This window comes from Acomys russatus, chromosome 1 (assembly GCF_903995435.1).
Source record: "Acomys russatus chromosome 1, mAcoRus1.1, whole genome shotgun sequence".
In the NCBI taxonomy this organism is placed as follows: domain Eukaryota; kingdom Metazoa; phylum Chordata; class Mammalia; order Rodentia; family Muridae; genus Acomys; species Acomys russatus.
The window spans coordinates 111,342,887-111,359,286 of NC_067137.1; the positions used below are offsets into that span (position 1 = coordinate 111,342,887).

Sequence of the window (16,400 nt, forward strand, 5' to 3'; positions counted from 1 at the left end):
GAAGATAGTTTAAAAGGGGACCATACCAAATCCGTTAGCAAGTTTATATAGATTATTAGGTCTACAACACTAACGACAAGCATGTACAAAGAATGCACTGGAAATGCTATTTTAATTCTCATTTACTAAAAACCAAACACACTGAAGCAAGATGCGCTGAGAGTCAGGGTATTGACCAGCTTGCTCATGGTAATACATAGATTTAGATGGGAACCCATAATCCATCTCGGCTCTCTGCAGGACACCGTGAAAACTCCATGACACTCAGCCTGTCAGAACCAGATTGGTCAGTCAGAAAGAAAAGCAAAGTGTACGTGTTCAAATATAACAAAGAATGTACAAAGCCTTTGAAATATATACCGAGAGAAATTCTTTGAGTTTTCTTGGAACAAGGGAAGGAAATTAACCATGAAAAGGAATATTGCACTCTTTACATAGTTTCCATAATAAATTGCATATGGAAATAGTTTGTATAAATAATAGCAGAATATTTTAAGAATTTGGAGTACAGGATAGTTGACATTTAAGCCACTGCTACTGTGGGCCATCTGCCATGTACCTAGTATCATGACATATTCTGCGGGATTTACAATAAAAGTGAGGACAGGCCTATTTTCAAGGGCCTAAAGGTGTTTGGAAAATGGATTTGTAAACATGGAACTAATTGGAGCCTTCAGATTAGCTTACAATCACTGGCCTATTTATATAATGAAGTGACTCCATTTAGAAAGCAGATAGTGGCTGGGCGCGGTGGCACATGCCTGTAATCCCAGGACTCGGGAGGCAGAGGCAGGTGGATCGCTGTGAATTTGAGGCCAGCCTGGTCTACAGAATGAGTCTAGGACAGGCAAGGCTACACAGAAAAACCTTGTCTTGAAAATAATAATAATAATAATAATAATAATAATAATAATAATAATAATAATAAAAATAAAAATAAAAATAAAAAATAATAATGTAGCATTCTGCTTAGAAAAGTTGCAATTGATAATGTCTAGTCAAGTCAAAGGCCTCAGGAATGACAGAAAAGAGACTTAAGATCTGACGATGTGGTCTTAAGGTAGATTCTGAAGGATGAAAGGAGTTTGAATTTTCAAGGAAAGGGCAGACTAGTGAAGTAGATACATTTGGTTTTGTTTTTCCAAAAAGTATGTTGGAAATTTAGTCTAATGGTCCATCTACTTGCTACGGTTCTTTAATGAGATGCTGAAAACAAGGAGGATTAGGGAAGACAGGACTTTCTTGGCCCCTCCAGCAGATAAGACTTACTATTATTCATAAAATCTGAGGCACTTTAGCTTGGCAGGGTCCCAGCTATCTAACCTGACAAGTCCTGGCCTATGTCCCACCACATGGCTCATTACCTCTTCCTCACTGAGTCCTGGCACCTGTTCACAGAGACCCTCTCTCCCCGGAAGTCCCGCCTTTCCTCTCCTGCCAATCAAAAGGTGAGTCCCAGGCAGTCCTCAGCTCTCTGCTGGTTAGCAGTCAACAAGTGATTATGCAGAGACACCCTTCACACAGTGTACAAAAGATTAGCTCAAGGGGAAAGACTTATTTTATGCCACGTCTCTGTTATTAAGTGTCCTCAAAGCGCTACAAACAATTAGAGAACTGTGTGGTCTGAGGAACAAGCGGAGCTCCTGGCCTGTGAAAGTGACCAGTTCTTTGTGTCTAAGGTAGATTGCTTACTTTCTGTGGTGCTTTGGTTTAGTAAAAATTGCACACACACACAACTGTAGGTACTCAGGGGCGTTATTATTCGTGCTAATGATGGATATTATCTTCCTGAAGAACATCTTATCAAGTATTCCAAAGAGCTTTATTTGTTGTTTTTAAAGAGTTTGTTTTTGTTTTAATTAAAAAAAAAAAAGTTTTTTTTTTTTTTTTTTTAATTTATTATGTACGCAGTGCTCTGCCTGTAAGTATACCTGCAGGCCAGAAGAGGGCACCAGATCACATCATAGATGGTTGTGAGCCACCATGTGGTTGCTGGGAATTGAACTCAGGACTTCTGGAAGAGCAGATAACCTCTGAGTTATCTCTCCAGCCCCCTGTTTTAAGTTTTTGATTCAGTGTCTCATGTAGCCAGGGTGGCCACAAACCTGCTATATAGGAAGGCCCTATGCATACAGGACGGTGGGGAGTGGGTGCCTATGTGTACGTTTATGTACCACTTTTGTGGCTGTGGAGGGCAGATGAGAGTGTCAGGTCCCCTGCAACTGGAGTTACTGACAGTTGGGAGCTGCCACGTGGGTGCTGGGAATTGAACCCAGGTCCCCTGGAAGAGCAGCAGCCAATGCTCTTAACTGCTGAGTCCAGACTCCAGCGCTGATCATGACTGCTTGATGCTGCTGCTTGTACCTTTCAAGTGCTGGGATTAAAGATATGCAAAGTATTTCATATTTGTGCAGTTCCATGTTGAAAATGTGTTCTAAGGAAATACAAAGACACGTTCAGATATTAAGGGGGTATTCTTTGGTAGCACTGGAGATTTATTTTATTTTAAAATTATGTGTGTATGTGTATGCCATGTATGTATAGGTGCCTGAGGGGGCAGAAGAGAGCATCAGATACCTTGGACTTGGAATTGAAGGCAAGCTGCCTGATGTGGGTGCAGGGAGCCCAACTCAAGTCCTTTGCAAGAACAGTATTGGCTCTTATCCTCTGAGCCATTTCTCCAACTCTTTTATTGCATCACATAGAATAGTGGAACTATCCCAAATCTCATAATCATTAACAGATGATTGGTGAAATAAATTATGATTTACTCTTTAAAAAAGTTACAGAGTAACTGAAATGTTGTAGAAATCTATTTCTGATATGAGGAAAATGAATTCTGAAATTATATATGTATTTGTAATATGATATAAAGTTATATAGAAAAAGTTTTCAAAAAGACTACCACACTAAAATGTCATGTATGGTTGGACAGCAGCCTTTACTTGATTTTGTATCCTTCATTGTACTTATTAATTTTTTCTTAGCTTTTTGATAGCCTAGATAATTAAAAATTTGAAAATAGTATTGAATAGCTATTAAATATAATTAGTGGCATAGGAGCATGTTTAAGATTAAAAAGCAGATTTAAAACGTGTGTTATATGATCCTTGTTTTGTTGAAATATTTTTCATGTTTTTCTTTTGTGTTTTGTTTCTTAAAATGCAGTGAAGTGTCTAAAAAGTGAAGTAGCAGAGAGCAGAACCTGGATTAGTGTATGCTCAGTGAAAACCAGTGCCTTCCTTGTGAGCTAAACATCTTACAGCCATTTTGGCTTTTGCTCATTTTCATCTTGCTTTGGCTGTTGGCTTTCTGGGTTGTAAGGACACAAAGTTTAATGGCTAAAACCAGCCACTGTCTTGCTAACCACCTCATCGTTTTCACTCTTTACTGGGAGTTCAGCATTGAGCCCTGGGGCTCTGTAGTAGTGAGCATGTGACATGGTGCTTGGAGCAGGTCCGCTTGGAAGAGATAGTGAATGCTCATCTGAACAAATATACAGTAGCAAATTGTGTTAAGCATCGGTGGAAAATACCCTAAGTTGTGTCTTATATAGAGAAAAATGGGAGTGTGGGTCAGAGAATTGGTTTGGTTGGAAACACTGGCAAAGACCTCTATGAGCAAGTGGCATGGAAATCCACCTCTGGGTAAGAAGTCAAGGAAAAGCGTGAGCTCATACACAATTTTCATGTGAAAGAAAGAGCTTTTCATGACAAATTAAACAAGAGCAGATAGTGCAGCTGTTGGATGCAAGGTCAGGCTGGAGGAGTACTGAAGGAAGTCAGGATTTTACCTGGAGGGCAGTGGGCCTTAAAGGATTTTGTGAAACAGCTTAAAAGGCCTGTTAGGCTGCTCCCAGGAGAGAGAAGTGGGGCGTAGCAAGAGGGAATTTGGAAGATGAGCTGGGAGCATTCTGAGTCTGTCTGGAGATGGTAGCAAGTCATGCCATGAAGTGGGAAGATGAAAATCCTTTGGAGGTGTAGCTTGGTGCAGGAGATAGTGGTGGATCAGATTAGAGGTAGACAGTATGAGGCTGCTGGTCGGTCATCTGTTGTGTGAACTTGGTAGACCACCCAGATGGCAGCAGGGTTTTATTTGGGCATAGGTGGGTAGGGGAGGACTATTTAGCACTGGATGTGTTTACTCTGAGGTCCCTGTGAGGTCCTCAGTGAAAACAGTTGATATGAAGTCTATTCTTCTTTTTTTTTTTTTTTTTTTGAAGTCTATTATTCATGTGACATAAGCAACTGCAATGGAGATGCATATGTCAGACTATTTGGCCTGTGGGTAGTACTGGCTGCCACATGGGTGGATGGGATTGCCCAGGAAGAGGATGTTATGAGAGAAAAGTTGACTCAGTGGTTGCGTCCTGATAAATTTCAAAATTCTAGAAGCATGGAGGTGGCAAAGCACTGAAAGGGGGATATTTTTCAAAGGTAGATGTCTGGGGAAATATGGTGCTAGAAAAACTAAGGGAAGAGAGTTTCAAAAAAAGTAAGAGTGATGGACTGACTATTTGGGAGAGCTAAAAGGGCTAGTAACACGACAAGTGACTGGGAAGTGTCACTGGATGTGGCAATCCTGATGCTCTAGAGGGAGATGATTGCCAAAAAACCAGATTCAGTTCAGTGGTAAAGCTGAAAGCTAGACTCGGGTGAGTGGGAGAGACTAAGGAGAGAGAGAGAGAGAGAGAGAGAGAGAGAGAGAGAGAGAGAGAGAGAGAGAGAGAGAGAGAGAGAGAGAGACAGAGACAGAGAGAGACAGAAGGGGAGAGGGGCGCGCGTGCGCGCACACACACACACACACACACACACACATGAGACTGCATCTACATTCTTAATAATTTAAGCTTTGAAGGCAGACACCAGTAGCTGTAGGAAGGGGAGTAAGAGAAATAGGGAAAGGTACTTTGTTTGTTCCCCTCTGACAAAGGAGAGTCTAGTTACCGAGAGCAACTTAATAAAGAGGGAGAGATTAATGATGGAGGAGGGACAGCTGGTGGATGGCAGGCTCTGGCGATGAACTTGGTGTTTAGTAGCAGGAGAAAAGAGATACAAGTCGGTTCTTGTCCACTGCAAGTGAGTATGTGCTAGGCAGTGTGCTGAGCGATTGCAGAATTACTCCCGGATATAATCCTCTTCGTTTTGCAGATATGGGAACCGAGGTTTAGTTGAGAAGGGCAGTAAGGTCTTAATTCAGAGCTCATACCTTCCTTTCTCTCACTTGGAGGCCTTTCTCTGTGATAGTGTATCCTTTTTCTCCAGCTGCCATAAACCATCGCAGATGGAGCTGCTAAAACAACAGACATTTATTTTCTCACAGTTCTGAAGACTTCCAGTTCAAGATCAAGGTGTTGGCAGATCTAGTTTCTCCTGAGGCCTCCTTCCTTGCTTCGCAGATGTCCACTTTCTCGCTTGTCCTCACCCGGCCTTTTTTTCTGTGCTCCCCCCCATTCCTGGTGTCTCTTGTGTGTCCTAATCGTTTTCTTACAAGGACACAAGGAAGACTGCGTTAGGAGAGTGCATCGCTGTAATGGCTTCATTTGAACTTGGTCGCCTCTTTTAAAGGCCTCCCCTCCAGGTCCAGTTACCTTTTGAGGTTAGGGTTGCAATGATGAATTTTAGAGAACAGATGACTTTTTTATGGCATAAGGTTAGGAGAGGTCACTGAGAACGCTCTGAAGATGTCACTGGAATGAAAGAGAGTGGGAGACTGATAGGCCAGTTAAGGGAATCTGCAGCAACAGTGCAGTGCACGTGTGGAGGAAAGAACAAGACTTCTGTGCTTCAACGAGGCGCTGGCTCCTCCGGGGCTTACGAGCCAGCCAAAAAACGTCATCTCTTGTGTACAAGATTGAAAAACAAATGAGCTTTAGTTATACCGTCTGTGCAATTCCAAGTTACTATTTGTCAGACACCTTTCTGTTTATTTTTTCCTTCCCCCTCCCCCTCCTCCTCTTTATCTTCTTTTAAAAGTGTATGGATGCTTTGTCTGAATGTATGTATGTGCACCATGTATGTGCCTAGTGCTCATAGAGGCCGGAAGAGGGCATCATATTCCTGGCAATGGAGTTACAGACAGTTGTGAGCTGTGGGTACTGGGAATCAAAACCAAGTCTTCGGGAAGAGTAGCCAGGGCTCTTAATTTATGAGCCATCTCTCTAGTCCCCTCATTATTTTCAAGTAGTTGAAGAGAAATCTGTGAGGGCTGGTAACTTGGATATTTCCTAACTCCTTCTGTAAATGGTCTTTCATGGTCGTGCATTCATTCATCTTTACCTTTCTTCTTCTCCTCCTTCTTCTTTTTCTTCTTCTTCTGTAAAATATTTCCATTGTCTTTTATTCACTTTTTATGATTTTAATTTTTTGTCATACATATTTATATTATTACATGTAAATAAACAAATTACATACAGCAAGAAGAACCACAAAACAACCAGGGCTCATATGAACATTACATTCAAGCTGTTTTGGCCAATTGCATTTGGCAACTTGTAGAAAACATCTTTCCTATCTTGGTGAGTCTAAAATTCTGAATGAGAATCAATATCTATTCTATCTAATCTCTGTCCACTTAAGACCTCTATCTAGACCTAAAAACATCTTATTTCCTAAACAGCCAAGGTTAATTTTAAGACTAAACTATCTGGTCTTCAATCCCATCAGAGAATTGAGAAGGAATAAAACTTAATTACTTGAGTGAACTGGAAGTGCAGGTTAGCAGCTTCCAAAATGAGAAGAAAGAAAGAAAGAAAAAAAAATGACAGAGACAGTTTGCTGCCTGACCATCACCCAAAACTCTCTATAACATTGGAGCATCATCTTCAGCCATCTGGCCCAATATATCTGACAGACATGTTTGTGAGTCAGGAACTATTGATGACTTGCTTACTCTGTCTTGGCAGAGTTTGGCCGTTGACTCTGCCTGTGTCCAAGTTTGCCCATTTTAAGGCAGAATTCTGTCTGTGGCAGAAATGAGGATGTTTTGCCCAGTGGCTGGTTTGCCACATTTGAAGCCATCTACATAAGGGGGTTCTTTGATGCTCATCATCTTCTTGAGGTAGGCTGGGTGTTGTCAGGAGTTAACCTGTCTTGTTGTTAAAGAATCCTTAAAATATTAAAATCTTCTTTAAATGCCTTATTCTGTAGGTCTCTGAGGCTTTGAAGACCTTACCTAACTATTTTATCTTATCTATCTATAGAATCATATCTATCTGTTAAATCTAGGATGTATATTCTTGTGATAAAAATAGGCTGGTAGTTGACATGACCATGATTTGATCAACTAATAATTAGTTTGTATTACTTAATTATCCTAAACAGCCTGCAATAGCACATTCAAGGTCTTGGAAGTAAACTTTGTATAATAATTGAATTATTGAATTCCTCATATTAGAGTAGAAATATATATAATGTGTGTGGAGAATAATCTTAAATTTGAATTTTATACCACTGTATCAAAATTAATCTTATTTTGTATCAGTATACAAAATTCTATACCAATGAGTTGAAAATAACCTTATTTGTTAGTAACAAATAAGGCCTTAGGTTTAGGAGTAGATTCAATAATCTACTTTTTATCCTATCATCCCTACATATTTCTTTTTCTTTCTTTCTTTCTTTCTTTTTTTTTTTTTTTTTTTTTTTTTTGAGACAGGGTTTCTCTGTGTAGCCTTGGCTGTCCTAGACTCACTTTGTAGACCAGGCTGGCCTCAAACTCAGTAGTCCACCTGCCTCTGCCTTCTGAGTGCTGAGATTAAAGTCATGTGCCACCGTGCCTGGTCCCTATATATTTCTATATCCCCTCTTCTTTCTTTTCAACCCCAATCTCCATATCTATGAAAGAAAGATAAAGGAAAAGAGAGACATCCCTAAGTCCAACCTCTCTGAATAAGACCAATAATAACTTATAAGTAACTCGCAATGAAAATATGTATCTGTAGCTCAAGAGAGCAAACAAAAACCTACCCAACCCCAGCCCCCAACCCCCCCAGTTAAAGGAAATGTTTTCTTTCTTTTCTTCTACCTTCATTCAGTGGTAATTTCCTGAGTACTTATTAGGTATCTGGGATCTAAGAATAAAGAATTCATATGTACTATATGTATTTGTCACACACACACACACACACATACACAGAGAGAGAGAGAGAGAGAGAGAGAGAGAGAGAGAGAGAGAGAGAGAGAGAGAGAGAGAGAGAGAGAGAGAGAGAGCCAAAGCTCATTATTCATTTAAATCCTATGGCTGTTGGGTACCCACTCAGTACTAGGCAGTGTCTTAAGATTGGGATGGAAACATAAGTAAGATGTCTCTCCACAAATTCACAACTTGATATTAAAAAAATAAACAGGTAAGTCAACAGAGATAGCACTATGTGAACATGTAAACTGCACAAAGATCTCAAAGGAGGAAGTGGCCGTAGTGTCTGCTTTCCCATGCATGTTTGGAAACTCATTGAAAGGAGCTGTTACTGCATCGTAATGAAAGTCACTGTAAAAAGGGCACCCATTCATCTCATAAACATGTCTGCATGCTTGCAATCATTGTGTAACGGTGGTTTTAAAGCTCTTGAATTATGAGCAAGCCAGTGGGTTGGGGGATCTTTGACTTTCCCCCTCATTCCAGCATGTTGTCCACATCCTGCAGTATCACCGACTTCCTTTTTAGGTAGCACAATGATTAATATATTCATGAAATTCTCCACAGAGACTTGCTGAGTATTAAACTGTGAGAGAAGTCACAGTAATAAAACATCATTGTGATAGTGGGTGAAAGAAATCATTACCTGGCCTTGTGTACGTCTCAGAGATTGGGAACTTAGAACTACACATTAACATGAGTGATCCTTATGATGTCATTATAAAAATTATGATGAATGACAGGTCAAAGACATTCAGAAGAAAATGGATTTTGTTGGTTGTGTAATTGATATATATTTTCTGCTAGTGCCTATTTATAGTTTATCTCAGAAAAATTGTTTACAACCAAATATTATACATTAAATGAAATTATAGATATTAAAGTTATTGCTGTCTTTAGAGATGATGTGCTGTACAAACTCAGGGCCATCTATTTTTCGATGTACATGTATTTCTTTGGGAAAATGTGGAGTAGCAGAAAGGAGAAAAGGCAAGTCAGAGAACTGGAATATGAAGACTTGAGAATCAGTGATTAGCCCAACGATGCTGACAATTGTCTTGATGTTGCATAACGAACATTTACTGTGTGCATGCCAGCTGAATCTCAGCCCTGCAATTCTTGAGTGCGTCATAGTGGAAAAAAGCTCTGGGTCGGGAGTCAGGAGAGCTAATGGCTAGTTGAGTTCTGTCACTACCAACCTGTGTGCCTCCTCTTCCCAGCTTTAAAATCAAGTGTTTATGGGAAAAGGGCTCTAAAGTTCTCCCTGCTCTGATCTTTGTTGTGCTGCGGCTCTCCGTCCCACACCTGTCAAAAGCATTTTGACTTTCTTTAAGTTGCTTAAGCCAGCGTTTCAGTTAGATGCATCCAGGAGCTTATTCCCATTGGCTGTTGGGAACAGCAAAGCCTTGCTTCTCCGGGACTTGATATGTCTTCTGCTAACCGCTGACAGTGAGCCATACCACCTAAAGGCTCCCTGGGTAGCCTTAAAGATTGAAAGGACAAACGGACAGTATTGAGAACTCTATGGAAGAGGAGACCAGAGAGACGTTGATCATCATGGCTCCTTGGGATTTGCAAAGAGGAATGACTAGAGCTGGGCCATTCACTACAGCCAGGTCAAAGGTCAGGTCAGGAATGTGGACAATGCTGGTGACTCCAGGTAGGTGTAGGAGGGTAAATACACATGTTTAGTTCCTCCTGTCTTGAGACTGAGGAGCCAATCTCAGAAAGCTATTAGGATGGTTCCTAATTTATGCAATTCACTGGGGAAAATGTGACCTTTATTATTTGTGTTTTTATCACCACACAGTCATTGTGTCCTTCCTTGATACTCACCAAGTAAATATACTGTTAACTTATTCATACAGTTAAGCACTCATTAAACAAACTTTCATATTTGCTACTGAGCTAAAGAAAACCTGGTTTTAATTGATGCCAATGGATACCCAGTGTTTTTCAGGGAGTTTTAGAGTGTTGAGTTTTCACCTTCATATTAACTATAAATTTCTAGTGACAGAGAAATATTTATTATTGTTTTGCTAACAGGAAGCTAATCTTGAGATAATTAGAAAATGGTTAGAGTAATCCTTTTTTTAAAAAAGCAATTGAAAAAGGAATAGGCAGTTTGTGTAGGGATATCAATCCAGATAAACTAAAAAGAATTTTAAGCATTGACTGCAGTTATAAGAAATTAAATGTTTCATATTAGTGTTTCTGTCATGGAATGCCAGTAGAAATTTACATGTGTTCTAAAAAATAATGGATTGAATTCTTGTTCATAATTACCCACTGTGTGTTTGATACATATTACAAGAAGGTTCTTCTTTTTCTTCTTCTTTTTTTTTCTTTTTGCTTTTATCTAGTTGCTTCCAAGATCCGGTACTTGCAGGAATATCATAACCGGGTCCTTCACAACATTTATCCCGTACCATCAGGAACCGATATTGCAAACACCCTGAAGTACTTTTCACAGACCTTGTTAAGGTAAGCCTTAAATACCCTTGCCTTTGAGAGAATTACTAGGTCGTAGCACTGAAGTTATTGGGACCTAATTTCACACTGAACTGAAAGTCTTGAAAGGCCTTAGTTCTTTAGTGCTCTGCCAGAAGAGTCTGGACTCCAGTCCTCTGGGTGTGTCTAGCAGATCAGATCCCAGCTTAACTGGAAATGTGGTAGCATGGCTGTGGCCTGCTTCCTCCGCTGAGTGTTCTTTTGGGAGATCTACTAACGACAAAAAGAAAAAAAGGGTCATATGTTTGACACAAATAGCACAAGATTAGGAGGCGTGATTAGAATCTTTAAAATTGAGATTGAGGAGCACTTTGAGTCGGAAACAAAACAAAACAAAACAAAACAAAACAAAACAAAACAAAAGAACGATCCATGACGATTTAGGTTGCTAGTGCTTCCTGGCTCTCTGATTGGTGCTGTGAGAGCAGTTGCTTCCAGCCTACAAATCACAACTGATATTAAGCTTCGGAGTACAAGCGAGTAACTGCACAGGAGGTTTTTTTTTACTCTGTCTGCTTTTACTACAGAGACCTAGGGCCATTGCCCTTCACACTTGCCACTAATGCAAACAAATAAATATGAGCCTTTCCCAGCAGTGTAGCTGCCTTTGACAAATAAGGTTGAAGAATTCAAAATATTTTGCTGACCTCTCACCCAGTGCTTGGCCTCCCCATTGCCCCAACTACCCTGTGGCTCTGCCTCTGGACTCGATGCCATTTCTGGTTTTTAGACAGCAGCAGGACTTCTGTGAGGCAGGTATGAGGAGGACACATTTTGGAGTGACTGTAGTGGCCTTGGAGTTCCCGGTGGTCTATCACCATGTGCAGACGGGCTGATCACACATTGAGGGAAGCATCCTCTGCACACCGGTTGCTGTTCTTCTGCCTCAGTGCCTGCCATGCTTCTTCTTTGGATATCTTCTCATCTTTAGAATCCTTAATATCCTTGCCTTAGTGTGAAGGGATTCTGTTGATAAGGTTCCTGATGTCTGTCAGGCTTTCCTAGTCGGGTTAGGACCCTGGGGCAGGCCATTTCCCCTTTCAAAGGGGTACAGAATAGTTGTCCAGGTGTTCATGGTTATAATCAGATGAGCATGTGAACCGAGGCATCTCATCCCATTCTTTTACATTTTCCTTTTGCTTCTGAGCCTGGGGACCTCAAAGGGAAATTCTTTGCTATATCAGAACTCAAAACGAGAGATGCTTTCCTGGCAGGAATAGAGCTTGCCACTCAGGGCTTATGCACTGGTGCCAATAAGAGATTTAGAATACTGCTCTAGGTTATGTCTGCTGTTCCTGAGGGTTCTGTTTGGATCATTAGGGTGAGGTTGGAGTGATGGCTTCTTCATGATGACACTGGTGTTAGGGCAATCTATTCAAGTTGGCTACTTGTGTAACTGAGCATTGCCCATTTTAAAGGGGAATCAATATCAACAGCTGCTAGTGGTGACAGTGGCAGTAGCTATCATCACCAGCATTACGTTATGATACCTACATTTCTTCACATCAAGTCCTGCTCCACGCTCTTGAAGTGGGACGTCTTGCAATTGGAGAAGGGCATTGTTGTACACGTTTCACGGATAATGAGACTAAGTCACGGGAGTGGTTCAGTATGTCGCTCAGTGCTACGTAACTAGTAAGACTGGAGCCATTAGGTCATTGGTGGTCCTAGTCCACATCACAGCCCGTGACACCTGTGCCATGCTGCCGCTCTCTAGGTACTGTCACATGATTTGGCCATCGGGAACACCAGCATCTGTTCTGAAGTCCATAGAGTAGTTTTGGCTGTCTGTGGAATCAAGGGACGAATGGGATCCCCATGTAGTCGGGATTTTTGTTAAACTGAGCTGAGCTGGTGTGGTGAAGATGGTCCAGAAGTCCCCAGATGCTTCAGTCCCACCGTGCACTCAGGAGGCAGCTGCCAGCGGTGCACACACACACGTGCACAAGCCACTGAGGAATGTAATGTCTCACAGATGGGGCTTGAATAGGAAAATTTACAGGTCAGCCATTTGGGCAATACAAAACTTTCAACTTTGGTTCTATATATTGAACCAAGTTAGAAGCCAGTTGGCTGTTGGCAGCTGCATTCATTCCAGTCGTATTTACATTCCTTCCTCTTAAAAAGCTAGTAGAATGTTTAAGCCAAGTGAGATGAACTATGCGTTTGGCTCTTTGATTATTATCAGCAAACGTCTCTGCCGCAAAGAAGGCGGTTCCCTTTGTGTTTGTATAATCTTTGCACTCAGAATTACTTGCTGCTCCCAGAACACACGTTCTTGCAAAGAAACAGGAAGAAGAAGCTGGATACTGTGGCTCCTGTCTGAGACCACCAAACTAGGGATTTGGAGGCAAGAGGAATAAGACGTGGGGCTGGACTCTGTGGCACCGTCTTACGCAGTTCAAGCAGCTTTGCTTGAGTTAGGGTTGTGTTGTTAAAACGCCAGGTGTCTGCGGCTCTTCACTCATGCGACCTCACCCGACTTCAGGGAAGCTTTGAATGGATTTGGGAAGGCTGAGGTTGGCCTAGAAGCTCAATCAGTTTAGTCCCCAGGAGGAGAGAGATCGTGTGTTACCGCAGCTGACTGTAAGATCAGCTGCTGCATCCGCCTAAGATAATTAGCCTGTGGAGGTTCTCTCAGTTGTAGTTGGATGAATCCTCCATCCTATCCAGCGCACTAAGCCCTCGTGCCCAGAGCGGCTTTTGGCCTATAACAGGGGATCCCTCAATGCTTATTGAATGGACTTTGGTCAGATTTCAGCCAGCACAGGACTTTTGGGAGCCTTTCCTGTATCAGGGAGTGACTGGAGGTCCTGAGTGGGATTATACATACATACCCGGTGAGTTGTGCTCATTTTAGCTTAGCAGGACCCCCAGTCTGGCAGTGGCCACAATTTAACAGAACTTTGTCATAGAGGTTGCTCTTGCTTCTTTGGCTCGTAGCATTAGGGGTGGCAATGACAATCATCTGGCGGAACCCGCTCAGTGCGCACAGGTGTTTGTTCACGTCATACAGAAGCGTGCTGTGATCAAGGTGACCTAAGGCCTTAATCTTGCCTTTGGCCTGGCTGGGTGTCTCTAGGTCCCTACTTTCCTTCCTGTTTTGAACTTGCTGTTGGAAATCTTCCTCTGTGTCTCTCTTCTGGTGTTCTTGGAGCTGCTAGAGGGTAACTCCTCACATTTGCTACCAGCTTGTTAGAAAATGTGAATATGTTTTAAAAAGAGATTCTAGTCTCAGCCCAACAGACTTCATTGAACAGGAATTTCTAAGGGGACACACACACACACACACACACACACACACACACACACACACACACACATACACAATCTGAAACCCACAAGATAGTTTTAAAGCACAGCACAGTCAATTTGCTTAGTGCATAGATGAAATTCTTAATTGTGTAGAAAACTGATTTGATGATTTAAGTTCCTGTGCAAGAAAGACTTCAGGGGATGGGGTCACTTTGCCCAGCCCATAGGGGTCTTCTTTCTTCTTGACACTTGGAGCCAGTGCTCACAAAAAGGGCCTCAAGAGGTGAAGGAAAGGTGAAAGGTTGGCTGCAGTGTCCGACTCTTCTGACAGGGCATCCCTAATATTCTTTTTGGTTGACTCTATATATAGACCTTTGGGAAACAATTGCAGATGTGGAAATCATTGGTTGTTCCCAAGTTAACAACAGTTTGGTTGGGGAAATAAGTAATTTTTTTCTCTGAATAAACTTCACAAAACATCATAAAATCACAATGCATTATACATTGATTCATGAGCCCTTCCTAAGTTTTCCGACAAATGAATACATTTCCTTACATTGAGACATGAATGGTAATTTAAAACTGGTTTCATGGGTAACTCATTTTCGCCATTTTTTCTCAACCTCACCTACTTGCTAAATCTAAAGGTAGTGAAAGAAAGTTTTACTGTTTCAATGCTGACATTCCACCCTCCTCAGCTGTAGGGCACTGTGGTTGCTATCACCTGGGACTCCCACATGTACAGGAGGGGAAAATACCACAGCAGTAATCAATCCAGAATTGATTCACTAGTGCTTGTCACAGTCAACGCTAACAATGTGTAGTCAACGCTGTGTTGTACTTCCCCACCAAGGAGGTGGTTGACCAGATACTTTAATGGATACTTTAAATATTATGCATTTGTGATGTTCAGAAAAATTTTTATTGGCTAAAGGACAGTGTTGTTTTCTTGAGAATATGCTGGCTATTAGCCAACATATACTGAAATTTGGGGAATATATCTATATATTCATTCTGTGATTCTAACAGGATTTCACTGGGCTAGGAGTAAAAAAAAAATGTTGGTGACTGGAGTTATCAGTAATACAACATGTAAAATGGTACTCTGAGGGGTGATTTAGTTTTGTGGGATACTATAAGGTCTGATGTAAACAATGCCTTTAAAATAGACGTAGGCAGATAGTGAGAGGTGTTGGAATGCTTCTGTGCCATTGTACAGTGCATAGGTACAAAGCCCAATATACCCTACACTAACAAAGGTGATTTAAATCCCTTTTAACAAAAAACAAATACAGCAACTCCTAAGTTCTTTCTTGTTAAGAAGTATTACGTAATTATTCTGAAATTATCTTTATTATCAATTGTTTTTCCCTGGACATTGGGTAACAGAAGACAGAGGAAATCGAGGTAAATTAGGCACATAGAAAATAAAAAAGCATGTAGCCGTTTTACATTGTAACATATTTCTGCACTAAGAGTAAATAAAAAAAAAATCAACGTCAACTTGACATAACAAGCATGCCGACACTAACCAGTTCTTCACTTCACCGTGATACTGTAGACGTCACATCCTTAGCTGAGAACCTAGTGATCTTGGAAGCTCTAGGAAGTACATAAATGAGGCTAGTTTATGAAATGCAGCATTTAGGAACTGCTCTCTATTTTGGCTAACAATAATTGTACTATAGGAAAGCGCTTCAGTGCTGTAGATGTTTTAGTGCATAGTGGCTGCCTACTGATAAATAGCCTGATCTAATTCTAAAAACCGAAACATTTGGCTAAGCAGTAATTGCTTTAACTTTAACCAACATAGTTTTCTGCTTTATAACTTTTACTAAAAGGTTTATAGGTTTAAACGGAGACTAAAAGTAAAACTATTGTAGGACTACTTTTATTCTCATTAAACTTTTTTTCTTAACTTTCTAAATTATCTTTTCTCTAGTTTTTAGTGAGTTTTGTTGAATAATAAGTAAGTAACAGCAGCAACATGAGATCTTGTTGTACAACGCACAGCTTTATAGTAGATAATGCTTGCTTAGATTTTAGAATTTTCAAGGTAACTATTTAATAAACCACGGTTTGTATTCATAAGGTAAAATGTTTCCTCCCCAACATGCCAAATTAAAGCGCGCGCACGCACGCACACACACACACACACACACACACACACACACACACACACACACACTATTAGTTCACCAACACACGCTATGGGCCATTTTACTACCTATTATTTTAAAGCTTTTCCAATGTAGTTTAGCTAACACTTTAGAAATATGTATTATTTCTAAGTTCATATGCCTGTTTAAACTTCATTATCTCAAATGATACTGACAGAATGTCATGAAACAGTATCATAATATGCATATAGACATTATTTTGATGCAATAAACATGTGATTTTTAAGACTTTCTTAATAAACGCACATGTTTATTCTTTGCTAAAACATGTTTCTGCAAGTGCCATACCTATATTTTGCAAGTTTCTACTTACATGGT

At 40.7% G+C, this 16,400-nt stretch overlaps 1 protein-coding gene across 1 annotated transcript in view; it reads left to right on the forward strand.

The window, feature by feature from the left end:
• Positions 1-9,263: 9,263 nt before the first annotated feature.
• Positions 9,264-16,400, forward strand: part of Unc79 (unc-79 homolog, NALCN channel complex subunit) — a 200,749-nt gene continuing 193,612 nt past the window's right edge. The window contains exons 1-2 of the mRNA XM_051150825.1: positions 9,264-9,796; positions 10,500-10,620. Of these exons, the coding sequence (XP_051006782.1) occupies positions 9,661-9,796; positions 10,500-10,620 (257 nt within the window). The 5' untranslated portion in view covers positions 9,264-9,660. The remainder of the gene's footprint in view (positions 9,797-10,499; positions 10,621-16,400) is intronic.